This window comes from Cygnus atratus, chromosome 1, assembly GCF_013377495.2.
Source record: "Cygnus atratus isolate AKBS03 ecotype Queensland, Australia chromosome 1, CAtr_DNAZoo_HiC_assembly, whole genome shotgun sequence".
In the NCBI taxonomy this organism is placed as follows: domain Eukaryota; kingdom Metazoa; phylum Chordata; class Aves; order Anseriformes; family Anatidae; genus Cygnus; species Cygnus atratus.
In genome coordinates, this window is record NC_066362.1 from 812,327 (window position 1) to 832,332 (window position 20,006).

Consider the following 20,006-nt stretch of genomic DNA (forward strand, 5'->3'; position numbering starts at 1 on the left):
TGTATTTTGTCATTGGCTTCCCAGGCATCCAATATCCTTTGCACTAGGCAGCATTTCTGGAACAACTAGAGAAAAAAAAAAAAGAGAGAGAGAGGAAGAACATTTCAAAAGTTTGCCAAAGAAATACTCATGCCTTAGGAAGCCTGTACTGAACTAGAGTTACTTTTGCTCATTCCTTCACTCCTACTGAACAAGAACTTAAAGTTCAGCATTTATCTTTCTTAAGAGCTCAAGTTTCTTCTTTCTCATTTTTTTTCTCAGAGGATCCATCAAAAACAGCAAAACATATAAACATCTTCAGTCTGTTTTGGGGCTTCACAAGCCCAAAAATAATAATAATTGTTGTCATTTTACAAATACAACAAAATGTTTTCATCATTAGGGCCAAAATAGAGGAGCTAAAATGTGATTAGTCAGTTGTTGTTACTATAATGGTTCTTTTTTTTTGTCCAAAGTTTATATGCATCTTTATAAAAAAATAAAAAGGAATTCACAAGCCCATTAAATGTGATGGGTGGTATGTTTCCTTGTAACTGGATGCTAAAAACAAATTTACAAAAGCAAATACAGTTCCAACCAGAACCAGCAGAACCAAGTTATATCTAAACACTTTTAAATAAACTCTGTGCTCTCGGACAGTTCATTATATCATTTTCCTGCTAATGCATATTCAAACTGAATCAATCAGTCTAAAATTCTCAGGTGACATGACCAGACTTACATGAGTAACCATGATATTCTCGGTATTGTTTTCTGGAGCCTCTAAGTTCTCTGTGGCCACATTTCCATTCAGCACCTCTTCTTTGCTTTCTAGGTCATTAGTAGTTGTTTTTCCCTCTTGCACAGAGTGTGAGAGAATAGCTGCTATGGACAATTCCACTTGGAAATGCAAAAAGTTATTCCATGTGTATTTAAAAAATAAGTCCTGGAATAAAATGAGAAACAAACAAAAAAATCATTCTAAATACACATTCCCATTTTTAACAATCAAATTATAATTAGAACATTGTGCAAGTAATTGTTTAATCAGCAATTACACTAAAAATAATTTAGGATCCAGTTATATCTATCTGAATGTGCTCGGTGTTCTCTGCTCTGATGCATAATTACCTATGAACTGAGCACAATGGAAACACCCTCATAGACAGCTAGGGCTCTCATAACACAGGAACACTGAAAATAATGTTATCTATTCTGTGAGTGAAAAATATCAACAAAATAATTTTAAGTATAAAAATAATTTTCTGAAAGACTGTCCTGCTTATAATGGCAGTCAGCTCTTGGTATTGTGAGGCCTGTCTCCACAAGGTCCCCAGGCTTTCTCAATAACCAGACTATTTGGCATACACGCTACTGAACTCTTGTAACAATAAATTTGAAGCAAGATGTTTGGTTCAACATACTAAGCAACTGTAATTGTATTACAAAAGCTCCTTCTTTCAGCAGATTAGGGAAATAATGTGACTGGCACACATGAAACAAACTACCTTGCACTAAACAGATGAAAGGGAAAGTAAAAACACTCTCAGTTTGAAGTCGTTTCCCCCCCACCATTTGCAGTGTCATACTGTATTACTCACAAGTAATAAATTCATGGTACTGAGTCTGCATAGTTCCTGATTAATACTGGGAGTGTTTGTGTGAAGCAGAGCAGCTATTAGACGAGATCCGTGAAGACGAGCATTCCCCAGTGGCTCTTCCAAGACACCAATTGTAGTTAGGATTGCTGTTTTCTATCAGAGAAACAGACATTGAGAACCTCAACAAAGATCAACATTTCCTTTAGTGTATATGCACATCGATTTGCCTAAATATAACTACTTCTTTTTCTTACATAAATATTCTCTGCAGGTAAACCTAAATTATCTTCCCACACAGAGGACAGTGTCCTGCGACTACTATTAGATTTGTACTTCCAGAACTGAAGAGTGAGATCAAAATATCCACTAACTAACAGTCTCTTTCTCTCCCTAGCCACTCTTACATAAACCATCGGTCACATCTCTGTGCTTCTTAGTTTTCCTCAAGTACAATGCACTGGCTTTCAATTCCTACGTTCCTAAGCACGTGAATTATGAACCTTAAGTGTGATTTCTTCTTCAAAAGATATAAGGTTGAGTTTGCTTGTCTCAGCTTAATACCCAGGAATCCCACTAATAAGTAAGTAGGAATAAGTAAGAGGAAACCCTGAAATCCAAGTCAGCAGCAATTTGCTCCTGAGAAAGATGAGATGCCTTACCTTGGGAGGGCTGAGCAGCAGCTGGTGGAAATCTTTTAGCCTTGGTTCAATACCATGTAAGATGCTGCTATTGACAGTGTAAGACCTTTCAAATCCCTGAGTGTATGAGTCCATCAGTCCTTCCACCCTGTAAAAAGCAAAAAGCACAACAGTCAAGATTTGACAAAATCTTAAAATGGCCTCTAGCCACGCTGTCCATGTTGGTTATTTTCTCTTGAAAAACAACTATGAATATGAAGAATAATAACAGACAGCTACTGAACATATTTACATAACTATATTATTATATTATTTGCAAGATGATATTCACATAATCAAAGCCGTGAATGAGATGAGTGGGAAGACAGAGAACAAGCTGTCTGCAGAGCTGACAAAGACAAATTACTGAAGTGCTTCCTGGTTTTAAAACTTCACAAATATTTGAGGAGTAAAATGCATCAGCAAATGTTTATATCTATAAACATTTGTTAAAAACTATAAAAAACTTTCCACAAGTGTTCCAAAAGATGTACACAAGCATCCTATCTAGTGAAATGCTAGAGCAGACACGTAGCTATGCTCATAGTCATACCTCTTCACTGCTAAGCAGTAAATCATAACAACTATTAATAGCCCCTTCCAACAGCAAAGTCTCATATTGGAATAAAATAAATGCTTTCATTTCAGCAAGGCAGGCATGTTCTAGATAGGAACACTTAAGTCTCTAACTCATAAATCTTCAGAGATCCCGAGCACAAGACACAGTAGAATCAGTATCTCAACTTTTCAGTTTTAATTGTACATGACTCTCTGAGTAACAAGTTGTTTGCCCAGTGCCATCTCCTGTCTGCTTCTCTCTTCAGAAACTCTTCCTAATCTTCCATTAGCTTTGTCACTGTTCATTATTTTCTTCTTTTTTAAAAAGTGAGACTTCCAGTGTCTCTCTTCCTCCCCAGAACCCACTTTTTCCACCTCTACTCTATCTCCATAAAAAGAAACAAAAATATGACATAGTTTTAAGAAACAAAATTAAAACTACATACGTTATCACACAGATTAGGCAATGCTATCCCATTGTCCCCCACTCTGTGTATATTCTGCTGTAAGATCTCTGATATAACAGACACAACTCTGCTACACACGTGCAAGAGAACTGGAAGAGCCCACAAAAGAGCCCAAGGTGCCCTTTTTTGGCTGTCATGAAGTACAGGCACTGCATCAAGCAAACAAACAAAAAAAAACCCACCAGCTTTTCTTGTACTCATTTCTATACAGCATTTCACGTTAGGTCAAAAAAATCCCCCCTCCCAACCCCCATTTTTTTAAATTAAAACTAGACCGGAATTCCTAAAACTGTTCTTGTTAGGGAAGGAAGTGTGCTGACTTACCCAGAGCGCCTTGTTTCCAGCAACGTTAGAAGAACTTGTGTCCCATTCACTATGCAATTTTCAGTCTGTTCTCCATCGAACATATTCTTCAGGAGTTGCTCCACACATTCCTGCCTGTTGATCAACACACACACATTAGCAGTATTAGAATGAGAAATGTTTGGCAGCTGCTTTAGTCACCAGAAAAAAACACTTTTGTTTTTTCCAAAAGAAAAGGTTTCTTTTTATTTTATTTTTTTTGCGAAAAAATAGAGACATTCCATTTTGCAAAGACAAGAATGCTTCTACATTAGGTTCTGAACTTGCTTACTCATCACTAGGTAAGACCTAGTTACCAACACCCAGACTCCCAAATAAAGCTGGTTCTCCTGTAACAAAATACACGTCTTAATTATACACTGGAAGACAATCAAAGTGTTAACTTGGACAATTTAATTCATTAAAGACAATATGAAGGTATGAGCTCGTACTCTAAAAACTATCCACTAGAAGCCCAGAAGAAAGAAAACAAACATTGGAAGCTGACCCTTATCATTTGCCACTGGCATAGTAAGATCCAGGAAAGAGAGGCCAACAAAACTGTAAATAATATGCACATTTTTAATAGTCTTAGCTATTATCCACTTGAAATACTTTCATCCGTTCACAACCTCTTTGAGCCCTTAAATCAAGATAAAATACCTTCCAAATCCTGACAGATTTGGGGCCAGGTGGAAGGATCACCAAGTCTTGAAGACTCCTGGAGTCAAAATGAATCATGACATTCTTTTCTAGCCTTAAAAATGATTTTGAAACTCAAAAACAACCTTGGAATTGAAAAACAATCAGCACAAAGGTAACAACACGTTGTTCTCTCTGCTATCTGCTATGTTAAATGAATAAAAGATATGGGGAACATGAGGTTTCGGCTGGCACTGTTACTCATCTGTAGTTAGTGACTAGAGCAGTGCCTACTTCCACCTCTGTACCGAGATTCTTTCCCCATGCTAATTCTGCAGATGTTAATGAAATTTCTCCAAAATCCAGTACTCGGCAAGTGCCCTTCTTGAGTTGCTAAATCACATATCCAGCTAAAACAGTACTACTCAAGTTCGCAGTCTAATTTTTACTATTTCCTAACATTTGAAAAAATCTCATTTACATTTGTACACATAAGATGAGATAAAAGCGTAAAAATACATGAATAATATATGAGATACAACTATTTTAATAAATAGCATCTAAATACACTCTATCAGCACAAGCTCAAGTGGCAGAGTAAAGAAAAAGTAACCCTTTACTGTGATTAACTGAATTCACTTTTGTTGCATACAATTAATCTATGAAACAAGCTGCTGCAGACAGCTTCGAAAACAGTTATTGAAAATCTAGATTTGGTATTTATTCTGTAACCCTAATCATGGCTCCTTCTTGCAGCAATACTTGATCATTAATTCCTGATTCCTAGATAAATAAATGTTATCCAAAGATCAAAAAAGGTTACCAATAATGCCTGGAAAAATTACCAGAGAAAAGAAATGAAATGAGATATGTGACAGAAATGAGATGTGTGACAGCTGTGTGCCACCAGCAGAAACGTCAGCGGTGCAAAAAGTCACTTTCGTTCAGAGTATTTTTTCTTCTAAATAGTGAAGTGGTGTAACGATTTTAGAAACACTCTTTGAAAGTACAAAAGCAGTTTTATTTATCTCATGGAAGTTACAGGTAGTGCTTGAAAACATGCAAAACATGGCATAGACAAAGAAAACCACACAAGAGAGGGCAGCTGGGAGGGAGAGGGAAGGAAGATGAAGCAGCAGCTGAAGACCATCCCCGTGAAGTAGGAACCAAACCTCAAACTGCAGCTTTGTACAATTCTTTGTGCAACGTGGGAAGTTTGCTTAAATTCTTCCACAGAGGCTCTCATGAAAGACCACGGGGCAGCAAACTTCTGCCCCGAGCACAGCAGGGCTCCGCATCCCTCTGCTGAACTAGTGAGAAAGTTGAAAACTACCGAGTTCTCTGGGCTGTCCACCCCTGACGCCGCTGCGAGCCCTGACACTCGTTAAAGGTCCCAGGCTTTCCAGGTGAAGCAGCCAAGCTGGAGGCTCATCGAACACTGAAAGGGCTCAAAATGGATTCAGTTTTGATGAGATGCTGAAGGCTCCCAGGATCAGGGATGCGATCTATGCTGAAAATCCAACATTGTGCTTATTCGATAAAAAAACCACGGCAGGCCATTGGACAAAAGGCCTGATCTGCCGTATTTCTGCAGGTGCAATCAAGGAAATGAAGCATTTAATAAAAAGCATTTCCTCAGAGGCGCAGGCTTATACTTCAAGCCCGTGGAAGATCCAGCACGTATCTCCAGAGAACGTGGCTTTTCCGAGTTTGTGTGCAGCACAACTCCCATCCTGTTTTCACCTGTACGCTCCAGCTCCTTTCCCAACAGATGCCCCTGCTGTTCATTTGACATTATTTGGGAAATAGCTCCTAACAAAAATACTCTTTGAAAGTTCATCATCACTGTATTCCCTCAGTAATATTACAGAAGTTAGCTTAAACCACTTCAGATGGATAAAAAAATCCTCAAAGTTTCATGGAAAGTTGCCTGGACATAAAACTGCAGGTCCTGAAAGGAAGTACTGAGCACCACTAGCTGGGACTACAAGCACTGCTGTATCCTTTCTTCAAGAGAACACCTTCTATCAGCTGTAACTTAAAAAAAAAATGAAACAGTACAAACGCTTCTTTTGCAGGCTGTACACTAGGAGCACTGTATTACTAGATTAAGTCTTTAAAACAACCTGCACTCACCAACAGTTCCCAAATGGTGGAGTTCAAGGATTCCACTCCCCATGATTATTTTAGAGTGACAGACTACCTGCACTTAATTTATACAAGATGATGCACAAACATGACAAAACAGCTTACAAACCAAAGCAGCTTTTCTGCTTTTTCCAGCCAAACTACCAGGCCTAATAAGAGATGACATCTCTACGTACACATCTTGTCTGCAAACCAGAAGTTAGAAAATGATGAAAACCAATTCTGTATCTGCACTGTGACATGCCACCTCTAATTAAAGCAGTGCACAATGTTTCTGAGACCTGATGACAGCTCATGAAGGTCACAGGAGTCAGGGCTCTGAGGAAAAAGGACTAGCTGGCAATACCTCTAATGTATTGAGGTATCCACTGGGATGGTAAAAAGAGATTCGAATTTCCAGCCTAACGCTAACATCACAAATAAATGGATGGGAGGCCTAGGGAAGCGATTAAAGTGTGCAGGGTTCTTTCTTTCAGAGTTCAACCAAATTTGGAGAGTGAAAATGGATTAATGATTCGGTCTAAGTAAAAGCCAAGCAGACAATCTTTGGTGAGAAGAATCAAGAAGCATCTTGGCAGCACCTTATCTATGCAGAAGTGCATACAACCCAAGGTCTACATAAGTTAAGAAATCTTCAACTAATACTTGGCTCAGAAGCCAAAAATAGCATGCCAGAGGACATTCAGAGCACGTAAGCAGACTTCAGAAAAATTTGGAAGGCAAGCTGAAAATGCCCAGTACAAACCAAAGTGCACAGTGACATGCAAGCTACGGTGGTGAGAGAGCTCCTTCTGTTGTCACAGCATTTTGTTCCCCATTTGGAAGGACAGTAATTTGACGACCTGAAACCTGTCTGTACGGTGCAATACATTTACTGACGGGGAGGAAAGTCACTGACTGGCCAAATAGGACTGAAGCCTTTCACATGAAGTCACACTCAGCACTGAAGAATATAGTGAATACAGGAATGTTAAGATTTGTCTTTGTGGGTTTTCCCTCAACTATTGCTGTCACAGTTCACCTTTCTCCGAATTCACCGTGAGATCTGAATGCACTCCCTAGCGTTGCCTTGCCTTGAACTGGACTGTGAGCTTTGAGAATCATTAACCCCGACCTCCCGCATTCATACAGAGCTACGAAAAACAGAAATCTCAACAGAGGTCGTTAAGGGACGCCACAACTTAGAAGCAAAATTAAATGCTTGGGATAATTGTCAAGAGTTAAGCCCAGGTGTAAGACTATTTCCTGCATGGTTTGTGTCTCCACAGAGCTATCAAGAAGTGACAATATTTGTAACAACTAGTTTAGCAACAATCCCCTGACAAGTACTTACGATTCCAGTGCTGTGAGAAGTGGATCAGGCTCAGGTATATCCTGGAGTTGATTGCTCTGGTCTCTGCTCAGTCTTATGATATCACACAGGGTCTGGGAAGCATTTGATTGCCTCTGTAAACAACGACAAAGAGCACACTTCAGTGCTAACTCCTCAGCTTGGCTCATTCTGGCTCTCAGAGCAACTTTAACATAGCTGGGAATGCAAGAAACTAACTAAATAAGAACTTCTGAGTACAAGTGCTACCATGCTCTAGATTATTTATCTGTTAAATATAATGTTTATGTGAATTATTAGAAGCATTAACAGATTTTAAAATCATAAATAGGGTTTTCCTGAACTCAAAGATTCCAGAAAGTGAGAATTGTTTTTAAACTTTCTGACCAAGTGTGTCAACTCGCAAATTTCAAATACAAGTATTTCATTCTTACTTCTCACTACTCAGGAGGCTTCTTTTGCATGAGGAAAAATAAATGACTTGATAAAACCCTTTACAATTTAATTACTATGTATTAAAAGGCTTTAAAGTAGTATTTTGGTAAATTAATAGTCTCATTCTGGCTATCAATCAAAGACTGTCTCTAGCTTCTGTATGTGTAACATCTTATGCTGTAATTTAGCATTCATCCATAAGACAGTGCTGCTGAAGACGTACAAATCGGCATGTGACTTCCCATTCATTCTCTCAGAGGGGGCAATTTTTGCTGCAGTATGTGGAGAGAATCATACTGTTACTGCTGACTGCTGGCACTCACAGGCATCTGTTAACAACTGCCCCATCCCCATCTAACACAAAGCTGCAGCCAGAGAGACCAACGTGCTGCTTCTGTTCCTTCCGCTCAGCATCGGGGGTGGCAGTCAGCACCCAGCTGACAGCGTAGCAAACCAAAATCCAGAACTAGAACTGCTGGCTTGGATGTTTGTGAAAATTATTGAAAGAAAAAAAAAAACACAAACAACAAAGCACTCATGTAATTTAATACTCACCATGCCTTTCTCATGAGCTCAGAGAATTGCATCTTGTATACTTTAACTGAATGTTTACTTACTTGTGGTTTAAAAAGACCTGAATGCTACAGTGAACCAGTTAATTTAGAAAGTTTTTCAACAGTCTGTTTCAAATAGCTTGTTCCTACTTAAAATCAGGTAAGTTATTGGTGACTGTAAATACTGAGATGAACTGATGTAACACCAGGATGAACTAAGAAACGTAGTAAAATTAAAGTCAAAACCAGATCAAAAATACAAGAAATCATTTCAGTATTGCACTCTGCAATGAAGGGGCGGGGTGTCCATCCCTCATTTAGGAGGGTAATCTTCATGGATGGAAGAATCGCATCAGGAGTCCAACTCCTTTAGGAGTTGGGCTCAATGACCCTTGTGGGTCCCTTCCAACTTGGGATATTCTGTGATTCTACGATTCTGTGATTCATTACCTCCTTCTATAAGGCACCTGGGCATCATTCAAGGAAACAGAGAGAGGTTCTTCTGAACCTTACGGGACCCACTACCCATAAACACAAAACTTAAGTCTTGTCATACTTACATCCTCATCCTGGCTTGAATGGATCAGTTCCACAAGTCTCTGAATAATTTTTGCTTCATTAAGCCACTAGAGGGAAAGGAATAAAAAAAAAGAAAATCCTTGTTTGATATCACAGAATTCAAAACAAGAGATCTTCGGGAAGCTTTGCATAGTATTGGCTTTTTGATAAGGGAGAGCCCTTTCCTTTTATATTAGAATCAAAGATACAGGCAATACACAGTCTCCCCAAGGCACAGATACAGACGTATTTTAATTTGCATCAGTATGTATACCCTGCCCAGGGAACTAAAAACCTAAATACCTTTGGAAACCATGCAACAGATCAGCCATAAATGCTGTCTCACCTGAAGCAGCAGTAGCGTAACTACCACCATGTTTTTCTCCTGCCACTTCCCATTCTTACAGTCAGACTACTGCTTACCCTAAACCATTGCTCAGACTTTGCCATGACCCAGCAGTGCTGCCACTGGACGTCACCTCCTTGCCCTGTTCCACACTTCAGACTACTTCCTTTTCTGAGGGCAAGCTTTATCTCCCTTCCCTGACCACATGTAAACTAAGTACGCAATCTGCAAATAATGCATTCAGCTTCTCTCCTTCCAGCTTCACCTACAAGCTCCACCTCTCCTTCCAACCCAACCACCTTCACCCACGTTCCTATGGTCTGCGTTCCAGGCAAACGGCTAGATCTGTAACATCAACCGAACCAATCAGTCAAATCAGCCAAGCTAGTGCATTCTCTGTCGCTTCTGAAATGACTGACCAAACCTTAATTAAAAGGAAAATTACTTTGGAGGTTTCTGCAATGATATAATCTTCCATCACCCTTCAGATGAGTCATGGAGAAAATGAACAGTCTCCTGCCTTCCACTGCTTTGTAAGAAAGCTCTGTGCCTCGCTTCTCCCCTCAAATGCTAATTTTTGGTATCTATTCACATGACTTCAACCATGTCAAATCCTTATGTAGATTCTTTACCAGTTTTGTTCTAGCAGCCTTCCTACAGATCCCATCCTGTCCTCTCCAATGCCATGTTGAGTATGACGTATGTCTGATTTAGAACAAAAATCCAAGATCACTATTTTTAGTGACTTTTCTCATGAATAATACTGCTGTTTTCCTACTAAGCCTGAAATGTCTCACTTGTCTCCTTTCTGGAGTCCCAGAAGTCTTTCCAGCACACAGCTGTGAATCCAAGTATTTCATTCAAGACTGTATTTTCAGATCTGTTTTCTGGAATTTCTTCTTCTTGACACCCAGTTTACCCCAAAGTTAAAAAAAAACAAAACAGCTTCCTAAGACAATTTTCCTCACCACTCTCCCTAAAAACCTCTCTCTTCAGATTCTTCCACTGGTTTCTAGTTTCCCAGCACCAAAATTAAACCCCTGACCCTTCTCGAGCCCATCACAGAAGAGCCGACCCCCTGTATGTCTTAGAGCATGCCTTGACACCTCTGTTCCACTAACAGGGCACCTGTCCGTTCCTTATTTGTTCACCTGGTCGACAAGCATCTTTTCTCATCTCCATGCGCTTGGAAATGACGACTGAAATCCTTCCTTCAAATCCTAAACCCCAGCCTTCTGGTAATTTACCAAAACAGCTTCATCAAGGTGAATGAAAATCTCCTAATTTGTATCTTCAAAAACAACCCCCCCTGCAGGAATCTATCCGTTATGCCTATTGGCAGCCTCTGTAACAACAGAATTACCCATCGCTGTGGGATGTTTACGTGCTTCATTCTTCATCATCAGTTACACACCCCACGTTTACACAGCACCACAACTACAAGCCCGGATTTTGACTGCGATCTCTGGGTATCCCCACAATATAAACAAATTCCACAACTTCGATAGCAAAACCTTATATTCGTTTTTACCCGCAAGTTTCCTTTGTTCACACAACAAACTCCACAGACATGGCACAGTGGGTGTTTCTGCCTGTTTCTTATCCCATGCAGAACCGACCTGCCAGTCCCCGTCGGCAGAGGAACTGTTACCTACCCGAGTTCCACCTCTCCTTACGACTTCTGCAGCCCAGAAGAAAACTACTTACTAACACTCCCGCATTAAATATTTTTCTTTCCCTTGCAGAGCACAGTAAGTCAAATCCCAGCCCTTCATTGTAGTTCAACTTTATTTTGTATTCTGTATTCTGTATTCTTGTATTCTGTAGTTTCAGCTTCATCAACACCCTCCCCCAGGCCCCAGACCGGTGGCACCTCCGGCCCTCATTAACACGGAAGTCGCGTTAAGCAAGGACAAGCGGGTTTGCTCTTTTTGCCTGGACTGTCATGATCATGGGCTCTGGGGGAGGCAGACGGCCAGAGAGGGGTACTGAGGAGAGGGAAGCACGATCATTCATCTGAACAGGGGAGTCAGTCACTGCTCCTGAGAGACACAGAAAATGAAATCCAAAAGCAAAATAAACTGAAATAATCTGTTAAGATCAGAAGAGCAATACCAAATTTTGGTGAATTAACAGGCACCCAGCATATCTGGAAGAGACCAACTTCTCTGTCTTGAGGCTGTGGTCGAAGAGATGGGCTTTGACAATGACAAGAGGAGGAATACTCTTCAGTTCACTCCTCAAGCAAAAGCTGTGGCACTGGCAGGACTCTGCTCACCGGACTGCAGTACAGCACTGCTACCCTCAGCACCTCCCCTGGGACAAGACTCACACTTGAAACAAACTTTCTGACTCCATGCAGCCCAGCAGCGCGTTTACTCTCACCGATAAATGATGCAGGCTTAAGGAGCGGATGGACAGAAACTCGTGTTTACGTGTGACACGAATGGTTCCACAGGCAAATGGAGACAGCCACACGCAGAGCCAGCGAGCAGGAGGCTGCTCGTGTCGTGACGGTTTGCTGTCCGCAAACAAACTGCTGGCTTCTGGTGGCTGCTTCCTGAGGAGGAGCTGCCCCGGCCCACCTGCTGCTGGGGGGCACCTGCAGAGCGCCCAGGCACAACCGAAACAAGTGGGGCACGGCGAACGGGCCCGGACGAACCGCAGGTAGCGAGGGGCTGCCACGGAAGGGGCCTGAGACCCCAGGGACTCCAAGATCAGTGCAACCACAGCGCTGACACGCAAGAGAGCCCCAACCGCCAGCTGGGGCAGCCACATCTGGCGCACGGGAGGCCTCGAGCCACCGGAGCCCCCGAGGGCCTGGAGCTTCCCCTTGGTGGAAATAATGGTCCTCGCCGGCAGCGCACGCTCTCATTGAGGCACTGTGCTGCCAAGTGACCGAGTTATGAGGTGGGGAGTTGAGAAGACAATGTAATAGCAGCGTGGATGCACAGAAGTTAAACAGCTTTTTTGCAGTGTGTAAACACCCGGGGTTTCCTGGACCCTCTTTGTGCATGGAAGAAGGGACAGCCGGAGACTACGCAGAAATTAGAGGATGGAGACTCCCAAACCACGAGATGCTGGAAGCTGGCAACATGAGAAAAGCTCTTTCATCACCGTGAGACGTGTGCTTACAGAACAGGCGTAACAGCGCCGTGTAACAGGTGAGGAGGAACAGGTTTCCTCAAGGGACCCCTCAGAGCCACCCAAGCCTGACAGGCACTAACGGAAGGGGAAGCGGTGGCTGAGCGCGGCTGGAGGCTGCCTTCCGCAGGACAGAACCCCGCACCAGCCAGGTCTGCTGCTCTGCCACCAGCTCTCGGACGTCCCAGCGTGAGGTGGGACTGCCAGGGCCCAGCCAGCCCTTGGACACGCAGCCCCTCCTGCCGGCGCCGTGTGTGCACCGGTACCGCTGCCAAGGGACGGCTCTGGCTTACCAGGAGGGACAGCACCGACCTGCTGGAGTGAAGCTCTGGAGAAGCCCCCGTGCTGCCCATCACATCCCCTGCCGGTTGCAATACTGGCTGAGTTTTGGCTTTCCTGCCGGCTCAGGCAGCCTCTCACAGCTGCTGCTGGCCACTTCAGCCCCGCTCCACCTTGGGAGCACTTTCCATGTGTGCATGAGCCCGGGCAGGAGTTCCCTGCTCACCCATGACCTCCCGTGCCTGCCTCACGTTCTGTCCATCAGGATGGACCGTTTCACTGACGTACTCTCTAACTCTTCCCCTTCTCTGTGACGACTTCCCTCCCACAGAACCTGCTACTAGGCTCAGCAGCTGCGCAGGCCTCGCAGTAGGCATTACCAGTAAAAAGAATCCACACTAGGGACCAATACCACTAAATGTTTTCATGAAAGACTTGAAAATGGGAAAAAACGCACCCTTAGCAAGTTCATGAAGAATACCGATTTGTGGGGCAGCAGTGGATATGCAGGAGGGAGGACTGTCATTCAGAGGAACCCATCCATCAGGGAGAAACAGCCTGGAAGGAACCTTAGGGGGTTCAAAAAAAGCCAAGTGCCAAGTCCTGCACTGGGGATGGAATAACCCCGGCAGCAGGACAGGGTGTGAGGCACTTGGCCAGGAACAGCTTGCAGAAAAGGCCAAGAAGGGCCCAGGGGACCCATTACAGCAGGAGTCAGCTCTGCATCCCTGCAGCAGAGACAGCCAGCCACATGCAGGGGTGGCTCCCCTCCACTCGGCACTGGTGAGACCCATCAACATACTGGGGCCAGGCTGGGCTCACCAGCCCACGCAGACATTGCCACAGTCCAGCAGGTTCCACGGAGGCCCCTGAGATGGTCAGGGCTGAGGTGCAGAAGGTAGAGAGTGGAATTTTCTCAGACCAGGGAGGAGAGGAGATCTTACTGCCATCTGTGAGCGCCTAACAGGCCGGGGAGAGGTGACGGAGCTGGGCTCCTCTAGGAGTGCCACGATGGGACAAGAGGCCCAAGCTGCCCAAGGGAAATTCCAACTAGTTATTGGGAAACAAAACCTCTACTTGAGGGTGGTCAAACACTGGATGAGGGCCCAGACAGGTCTCCCCTCTTGGAGATACGGAAACCAATCTGGATAAGGCCCTGAGCAACCTGCAGTGGTGGGACCTGCTCTGAGGTGGCAACTGGACCTTCACAGGGGTCTTCCAACCTGCACTGTGCTATGAATGGGTTTTGCAGGTGTTGCAGGTCAAAGCCTGAAAGAGTCCGCTATATTAGGACATCAGCAAAACTCCTTCTTCTAAAACCTGCTGAAAATACACCTAATAACAGTGTGACTTTGGCTCGGATATTCCTCATCAGCCACAGAAAAAAAGTTCATGCTTTTTTATTGAAGACGGTAGTCAAACAAGGGACTCTGCAGCAATCAACAGCCTAAGTTGCCTGATTCTTTTGAGGATCAAAACATCAACAGCCACTTAACGGAAGTATTCACATTAAACTTCCCTCAGCTGAGGACTGATCTCGCAGTAGGACAACCTTTGTTAGAATGGAAAGGTATCTGCATTAGTCTGATCCAGCCCTGGGAGCTAGTTTCTTTAGGGCATAGATGGCATAGAGAGTCTGCCTTTTTTTTTTCTTGTGTTTTGTTACCTGCAAAAGCAATAGAGAAAAGCAGGACAACATGCAGTTTTTGTGCTATGATCATCACCCACATTAGGCTCTGATGAAAAGGCTGCACAATACTCCGGGTGCAAGAGGTGAGAACTGGAACATCGGATCGACCGAAGCAGTGCAGAACTAGCGAGGGGTCTCTGTGGGAGGCAGACAGCCCGGGAAGCTGTGGGGCCTGGTCGCTCTTCACCAGTACCCAGGGAGAAGAAACTGATCCATCCAGGGCAAGCAGATTTCTCGTCAGAACACCACCGATCACATCCTCCCAGTTACTAAGGAAACCTTATCAGCTGTGTGGACTGGTGTAACCAAATCTGCAACCCACAGGTGGAGTTTCGCAGTGAGAGCCCAGTGACTCACTGCTCCGGCTGAGTCACGCCAGGTTCTCTCCTTCAGACCTGAATCGGGGAAGACAGACCAATTCTTCTCAGTGAAGACTATAAAGCAGAAGCTAGACTTTTTACACTTATGCAAACACGAGAACATGAAATGCACAAGAGACATCCAGAATAACTGGATCTGCCTCACACGAATTGCAAGTATATGCCACCAAAATCAGACGTGGAGCCCTCTCATAGTGACTGTGTCTCTCTGTGTTTTTCTAGGTAAGATTGTACACTAATAACATGCAGACAGAGGACAGACTTCTTTGATGCCATTTATCTGTCCTGATACTAAAAATGCTTCAAGAAGTAACCTACATTTGAGCCTTCCTGCTGCACAAGAAGTAAATTATTTAAATTCAATATTATTTCTTTTACAAATTTACAGAGACATTCCAGGATCAAATGACAGTGATCAAAGAAAATATGCTGTCATCCACCTGTACAATGTTTTGTCCAAGGATATTAAAAGGTAAGTGCCTGAAAGACAAGCTACCTGGAAGGACCTCCTTAGAGGTTTCTGACAAAGACTCTTCCAGTATTTCCAACTGTGAAAGTCCGAAACAGGAAGGAGATAGCTCTGTAAAGATGCAATGTAGACAACAGATTATTTCACTTACAGCGCACCCACCCATGGGCTGCTGAATCTGGAGGCTTCCTCATACAGTGGTGTTTCTGTCAAACTCAGGACAGAAGTATATAGGAACAGCATGTGCCAGCAAGGTTTTTTTTGTGATGGCACAGCTCTTCAAAGCAACAAAATCTGAACTACACGAACAAAGCATTCCTCTATCGTGCATGAAAAAAAGGAAATGAAAAAAGAATTATCATACTGTCACGTAAACTGCATGCCCTCGGTTACAGATTAGGGAAGAGAAAGGGAAAAACCACCACAGACTGTAATTCTGCAGACACTTCAAGAACATACAAAATGGCACTGCCAACCTTCTCTCTGCTCCTACTCATCCACTTATCTTCTCCTCCTTTTCAACTCCCTTATCATTGTACCAGGCCATGCAAAAAAATAAAAAGAAATAAATAATAAAAAGAAATAAAACAAGGAATTGATGCAGCTGAAAACAATCCTGTCAATGAATGCAAGTAAGAGAGGTGTTTTCACAGTCGTATTGATTCCCTAATCCATGTCACCCTACAGCCACACGAACACTCCAGCTGGCAAAGATTCAAGAGGAGCTGGGTGGGCAGAACAAGCAGCAAGAGGCAGTGGAAGCAAGACTGCCGCTCTCTGTGGCAATGCCAGCTTCAAGCGCTCATGGAATTGTTGGCCCTGCTTCACTCGGCTCTGGATGTCAAACACTGCACTAAGACAGTGAGCACCTCCATCGAGGCTAACGTCATCCCAGCAAGGAGCAGCCAAGGAAACTTCAAACACGCTGAAAAAGGTCCATTCAGCAGAAAACAGAACAAAGAACAGAGCCACCAGTACCACCTAACAGTCTCGGAATCCCTAAAATGGAGAATTACAGACTCCTGTGCAATTATCAGGGAGTCTCTGACTTACCAAGTCAAAGGGACAATGTGGATATCAAACCCTAATGAGAGATGCTGTGAGACTTGGTATGCAGAGTATAATTTTACTTAACTTAAAGCTTAAGATATCGTCTTCATAAATCTGACATGGTAAAACAGCACCTTTCCAGGCAGCAAGGAACATAACAAACCAACCGAAGTTCGCAGCAGTATTTTGCCAGCGCGGCTGTGTCAGATGGAAAGTGGTCTTTTCACAGCCCTGCTGGGGCACCCTCGACAGCAGCACTTTCTCGTGAACAACAGCACTTCTCAAACTCTTCTGGGACAAAGTTTTCAGCTTTTGCTAAGTCACACATATGAACAGTAGAAGGCATTTTGTTGCTCAGATGGCACTCATGTTCTACTTGGAAAGTAGCTGGAGCATAACCTGATACATTAGACCTCCTAAGGTGCCATCCAGTAGTGATGTACATCGGTACCATGCAGACCTTAAAACATTAAGTGTAACTGCTGTCACAGTGTTATAAAAATAATGGGTAAACAGCTAAGGCACGGGATGTCCATGCAAAACACCATCTACTGCACAGAGGAATACGCGCAGATGGGGAACAGCTCCTGACTGTGGCATTGGAGGACATACTGTGAACATACACAGCTCTTGTTGAACGAAGTTTGCATGCAGGTTCAGCGTATGGGTAGAGTAATTAGCCAACTAGGAACTGTTTTAACAGAAGAAAGCAACACAGAGGAATTTGGAAGACACGGTATATAAGACGTTGATTTAATGCACGCAAATGCAGAAGCGCAGCGCAGACCCAGACCAGCAGACAGCTGGACTCCACCATGCTGAGCGGTTACGGTGTTACGATTACCATCCCATTGCTGCTCTCACTACCAAAACGTGCGGGACAAGCCAGCAGCCAGCTGTGCTGGGGGCAGGGCAGAGCTGAGCAGTCGGCTCCTGGAAGGTTGGGACGGGAGACAAGCTCCGGAGCCGCCAGTTCTGACCAACAGACATCGGCATCCGCAGCACCACTGGGACCTGTCGCCAGGCTTTCAGCAGCTACGACTGGGAGGAGAGCAGCCACCAGGAGTGAGACCCTGGGAAGATCTGCCAGCTGCAGCTCTGTGAGTTCCTGAAAAAGTCCTAATGATACTTTTCCTTCGGCTGAAACCCAAAGAACCCGGTACCTCTTGAGCAGTCCATCATCCCAAAGAAATACGGACTGCTTTGACACAGAAAACCGCTCACATCCATTCTAGCTACTACCTGACAAACAATACTTTTCCTTTTGATGAAAACCTAAAGCAGTCCATGACGTGTAACTTTAATGTCCAATTCCTGCCAAAAATCAAGATTGCAAATTAACTTTTCTGGGGACCTGATTTTCTGAATATATCACCATAATTACTGATATAAGGCCACTCTATCCATTCAAACCCACATTTCAGTATTGCTACTACTTTCTGTCCTTCTGAAGAGAAGACCCCATGCCACCAGATTTTTAATCTCTCCAGGATAATACTTATATTAAGACTATTAGGAAAAAAAAAAGTCAGGCACACCTCCAGTACCACATGGTATCTTCAATTTGTTTTCATTTTTTTTGGACTGTGTGAAATCTTTAACAGGTGGGATTCAGGTAACAGGATGGGGTTAAAATATATCGCATCCACATTTGACAGTTTATGGATGGTTGTTATTTGGAAGCCTGGATATTGGGAAGTTTCCTGGATGGAAGCCATCCACCAGGGAAAAAGCTACTCAGTTAAAATGCCATTTAACATCAGAAGGAAAAATAATTGCATTTATGCTGGTAATTATTATGCTGCACTATTGCAATGCCTGTCCTGCGCTGGTGAGCCCTCTGCTTGGCCCCAGCATCTTGTCGGGTGCCAGCAGCGCCAAGCAGCGGCGAGCAACCCCAGCCCTCGGGCCATCCCTGCCTGCGTCTGGCTGGGCCTTTCCTGCAAAGCTGCTTTCTCTTCCAGGGACTCCTCCATCGTCACTTTCCCACGTCAGTCCATCTCTTGAAGACTTTTTCCTCCCAGTTCTTTTCTTGGCATTACTATGTGATTTCTAACCATTTTGAATTGCTGACTTTCCTGTTAAAAAAAAAAAAGATGACTGCCTTTCATGGGTGAATGCCCGTAGAAGTCTGTGAGGATCGATTTACACCTGTACCTTCTCCATCTCTGAAGCAGCAGGCGTACAGCACTACGCCCCGCAAGGCCGGGAGGGGGAACTGAGCGATGTAATCATCTATCGCGAGTCTCAGCAAAGAGCGTCCGCTTGCTCAGCGAACCCACTGGTGTGCTCAATGCTCTGGACACAGAAGACTTAGACAGCAAAGCTTGCCAAAAGTGTAAATACTGGTTTGGGCTTCAGTGACAGGAGTACAGTTTTCCATACGGCACACCGTTCTTGTGGATTACTGAGCGGGAGCCAAAGTAGGCTTTCCTCCTGCAGTCCTCCATGACTGCTCACAGACGGGGGGATGAGGCAGCCTCACCCAGACTGGCCTATGAGGGGAGAAAAACTTGCCCTACCTGTACAGCAAACTAAGTGTCTCAGCGAGGTATTTTATAAGGGTGCATATTAAAGAGGAAGGGGGAAGAGGAGACACAGGATATCATCTCCGAAAATCTCATACACCCTTGAAAACGGTGAGGAATTAAACAAAGTAGTGTCCCAAATGATTAGTATGAAATTCTGAACGCTGGGAAAGATTATGAATTTCCTTTGTCAGAGCAAAAACAGATAGAGTAAACACTGGTTGCTATATGGAAAAACGAGCTGAAAATCCTTTACTGCCAGCGACTGAACCAGGCTCGCTCTGCGCAAGCAAACAGGCTGACGTACCCAATGGGACCGACGTGCAGACTCTAGCACTAACAAAAGCAGCTCTCAGAAGAGTGGATCCGCTCTCATAATAAAGGACAACCAGAATTATATTCCTTAACAAACAAACACACAGCCTTGTTCTCATCTTGTAAAGAAAAAAGAAGCAAATTCTCACATTCAGTACTTCCTGCCGTAGAGTTGCAGGCTCCACACAGCTGATGAGACGAAGCAGGAGGTCCATCATTGCTGATGTATCTATATGCTTTAGCACCAGGCTAATAAATTTGTCTTTTTTCCTCAAAAATGCAATCACCTAAAAATAAAAATGTCACCATCAGCTGCTAGTACAACAAACAGACATAACACCACCAGACTTCTTATACTTCATGTTCTTGTCTCAACCAACCAGCCTTGATGCAAGACAGCTACAAGGTTGAGAAACTCTCCAGACAGCAGACAGAATAACATTCTCATTTCAAGGCAGCAGTAAATCGAATCTTTTTTGCTATCTTTTCTTTCCTCTCTGCCCCACAGAAGTAA

At 43.6% G+C, this 20,006-nt stretch overlaps 1 protein-coding gene and 1 long non-coding RNA gene across 7 annotated transcripts in view; both read right to left on the reverse strand.

The window, feature by feature from the left end:
* The window catches only part of PPP6R2 (protein phosphatase 6 regulatory subunit 2), a 98,338-nt gene that overhangs the window by 28,681 nt on the left and 49,651 nt on the right, over positions 1 to 20,006 (reverse strand). For all 6 annotated transcript variants that reach the window (XM_035569277.2, XM_035569278.2, XM_035569279.2 and 3 more), the window contains 8 exons: positions 19,642 to 19,779; positions 9,294 to 9,359; positions 7,748 to 7,860; positions 3,607 to 3,720; positions 2,240 to 2,366; positions 1,581 to 1,733; positions 722 to 925; positions 1 to 65 (listed from right to left, as the gene is read on the reverse strand). In XM_035569277.2, coding sequence (XP_035425170.1) covers positions 1 to 65; positions 722 to 925; positions 1,581 to 1,733; positions 2,240 to 2,366; positions 3,607 to 3,720; positions 7,748 to 7,860; positions 9,294 to 9,359; positions 19,642 to 19,779 — 980 coding nt within the window. The remainder of the gene's footprint in view (positions 66 to 721; positions 926 to 1,580; positions 1,734 to 2,239; positions 2,367 to 3,606; positions 3,721 to 7,747; positions 7,861 to 9,293; positions 9,360 to 19,641; positions 19,780 to 20,006) is intronic.
* LOC126913321 (uncharacterized) lies at positions 14,445 to 15,696 on the reverse strand. Its single transcript, XR_007708358.1, has 2 exons — positions 15,627 to 15,696; positions 14,445 to 15,145 (listed from the first exon to the last, which is right to left on the reverse strand). It is a non-coding gene; the product is annotated as an uncharacterized LOC126913321 (long non-coding RNA).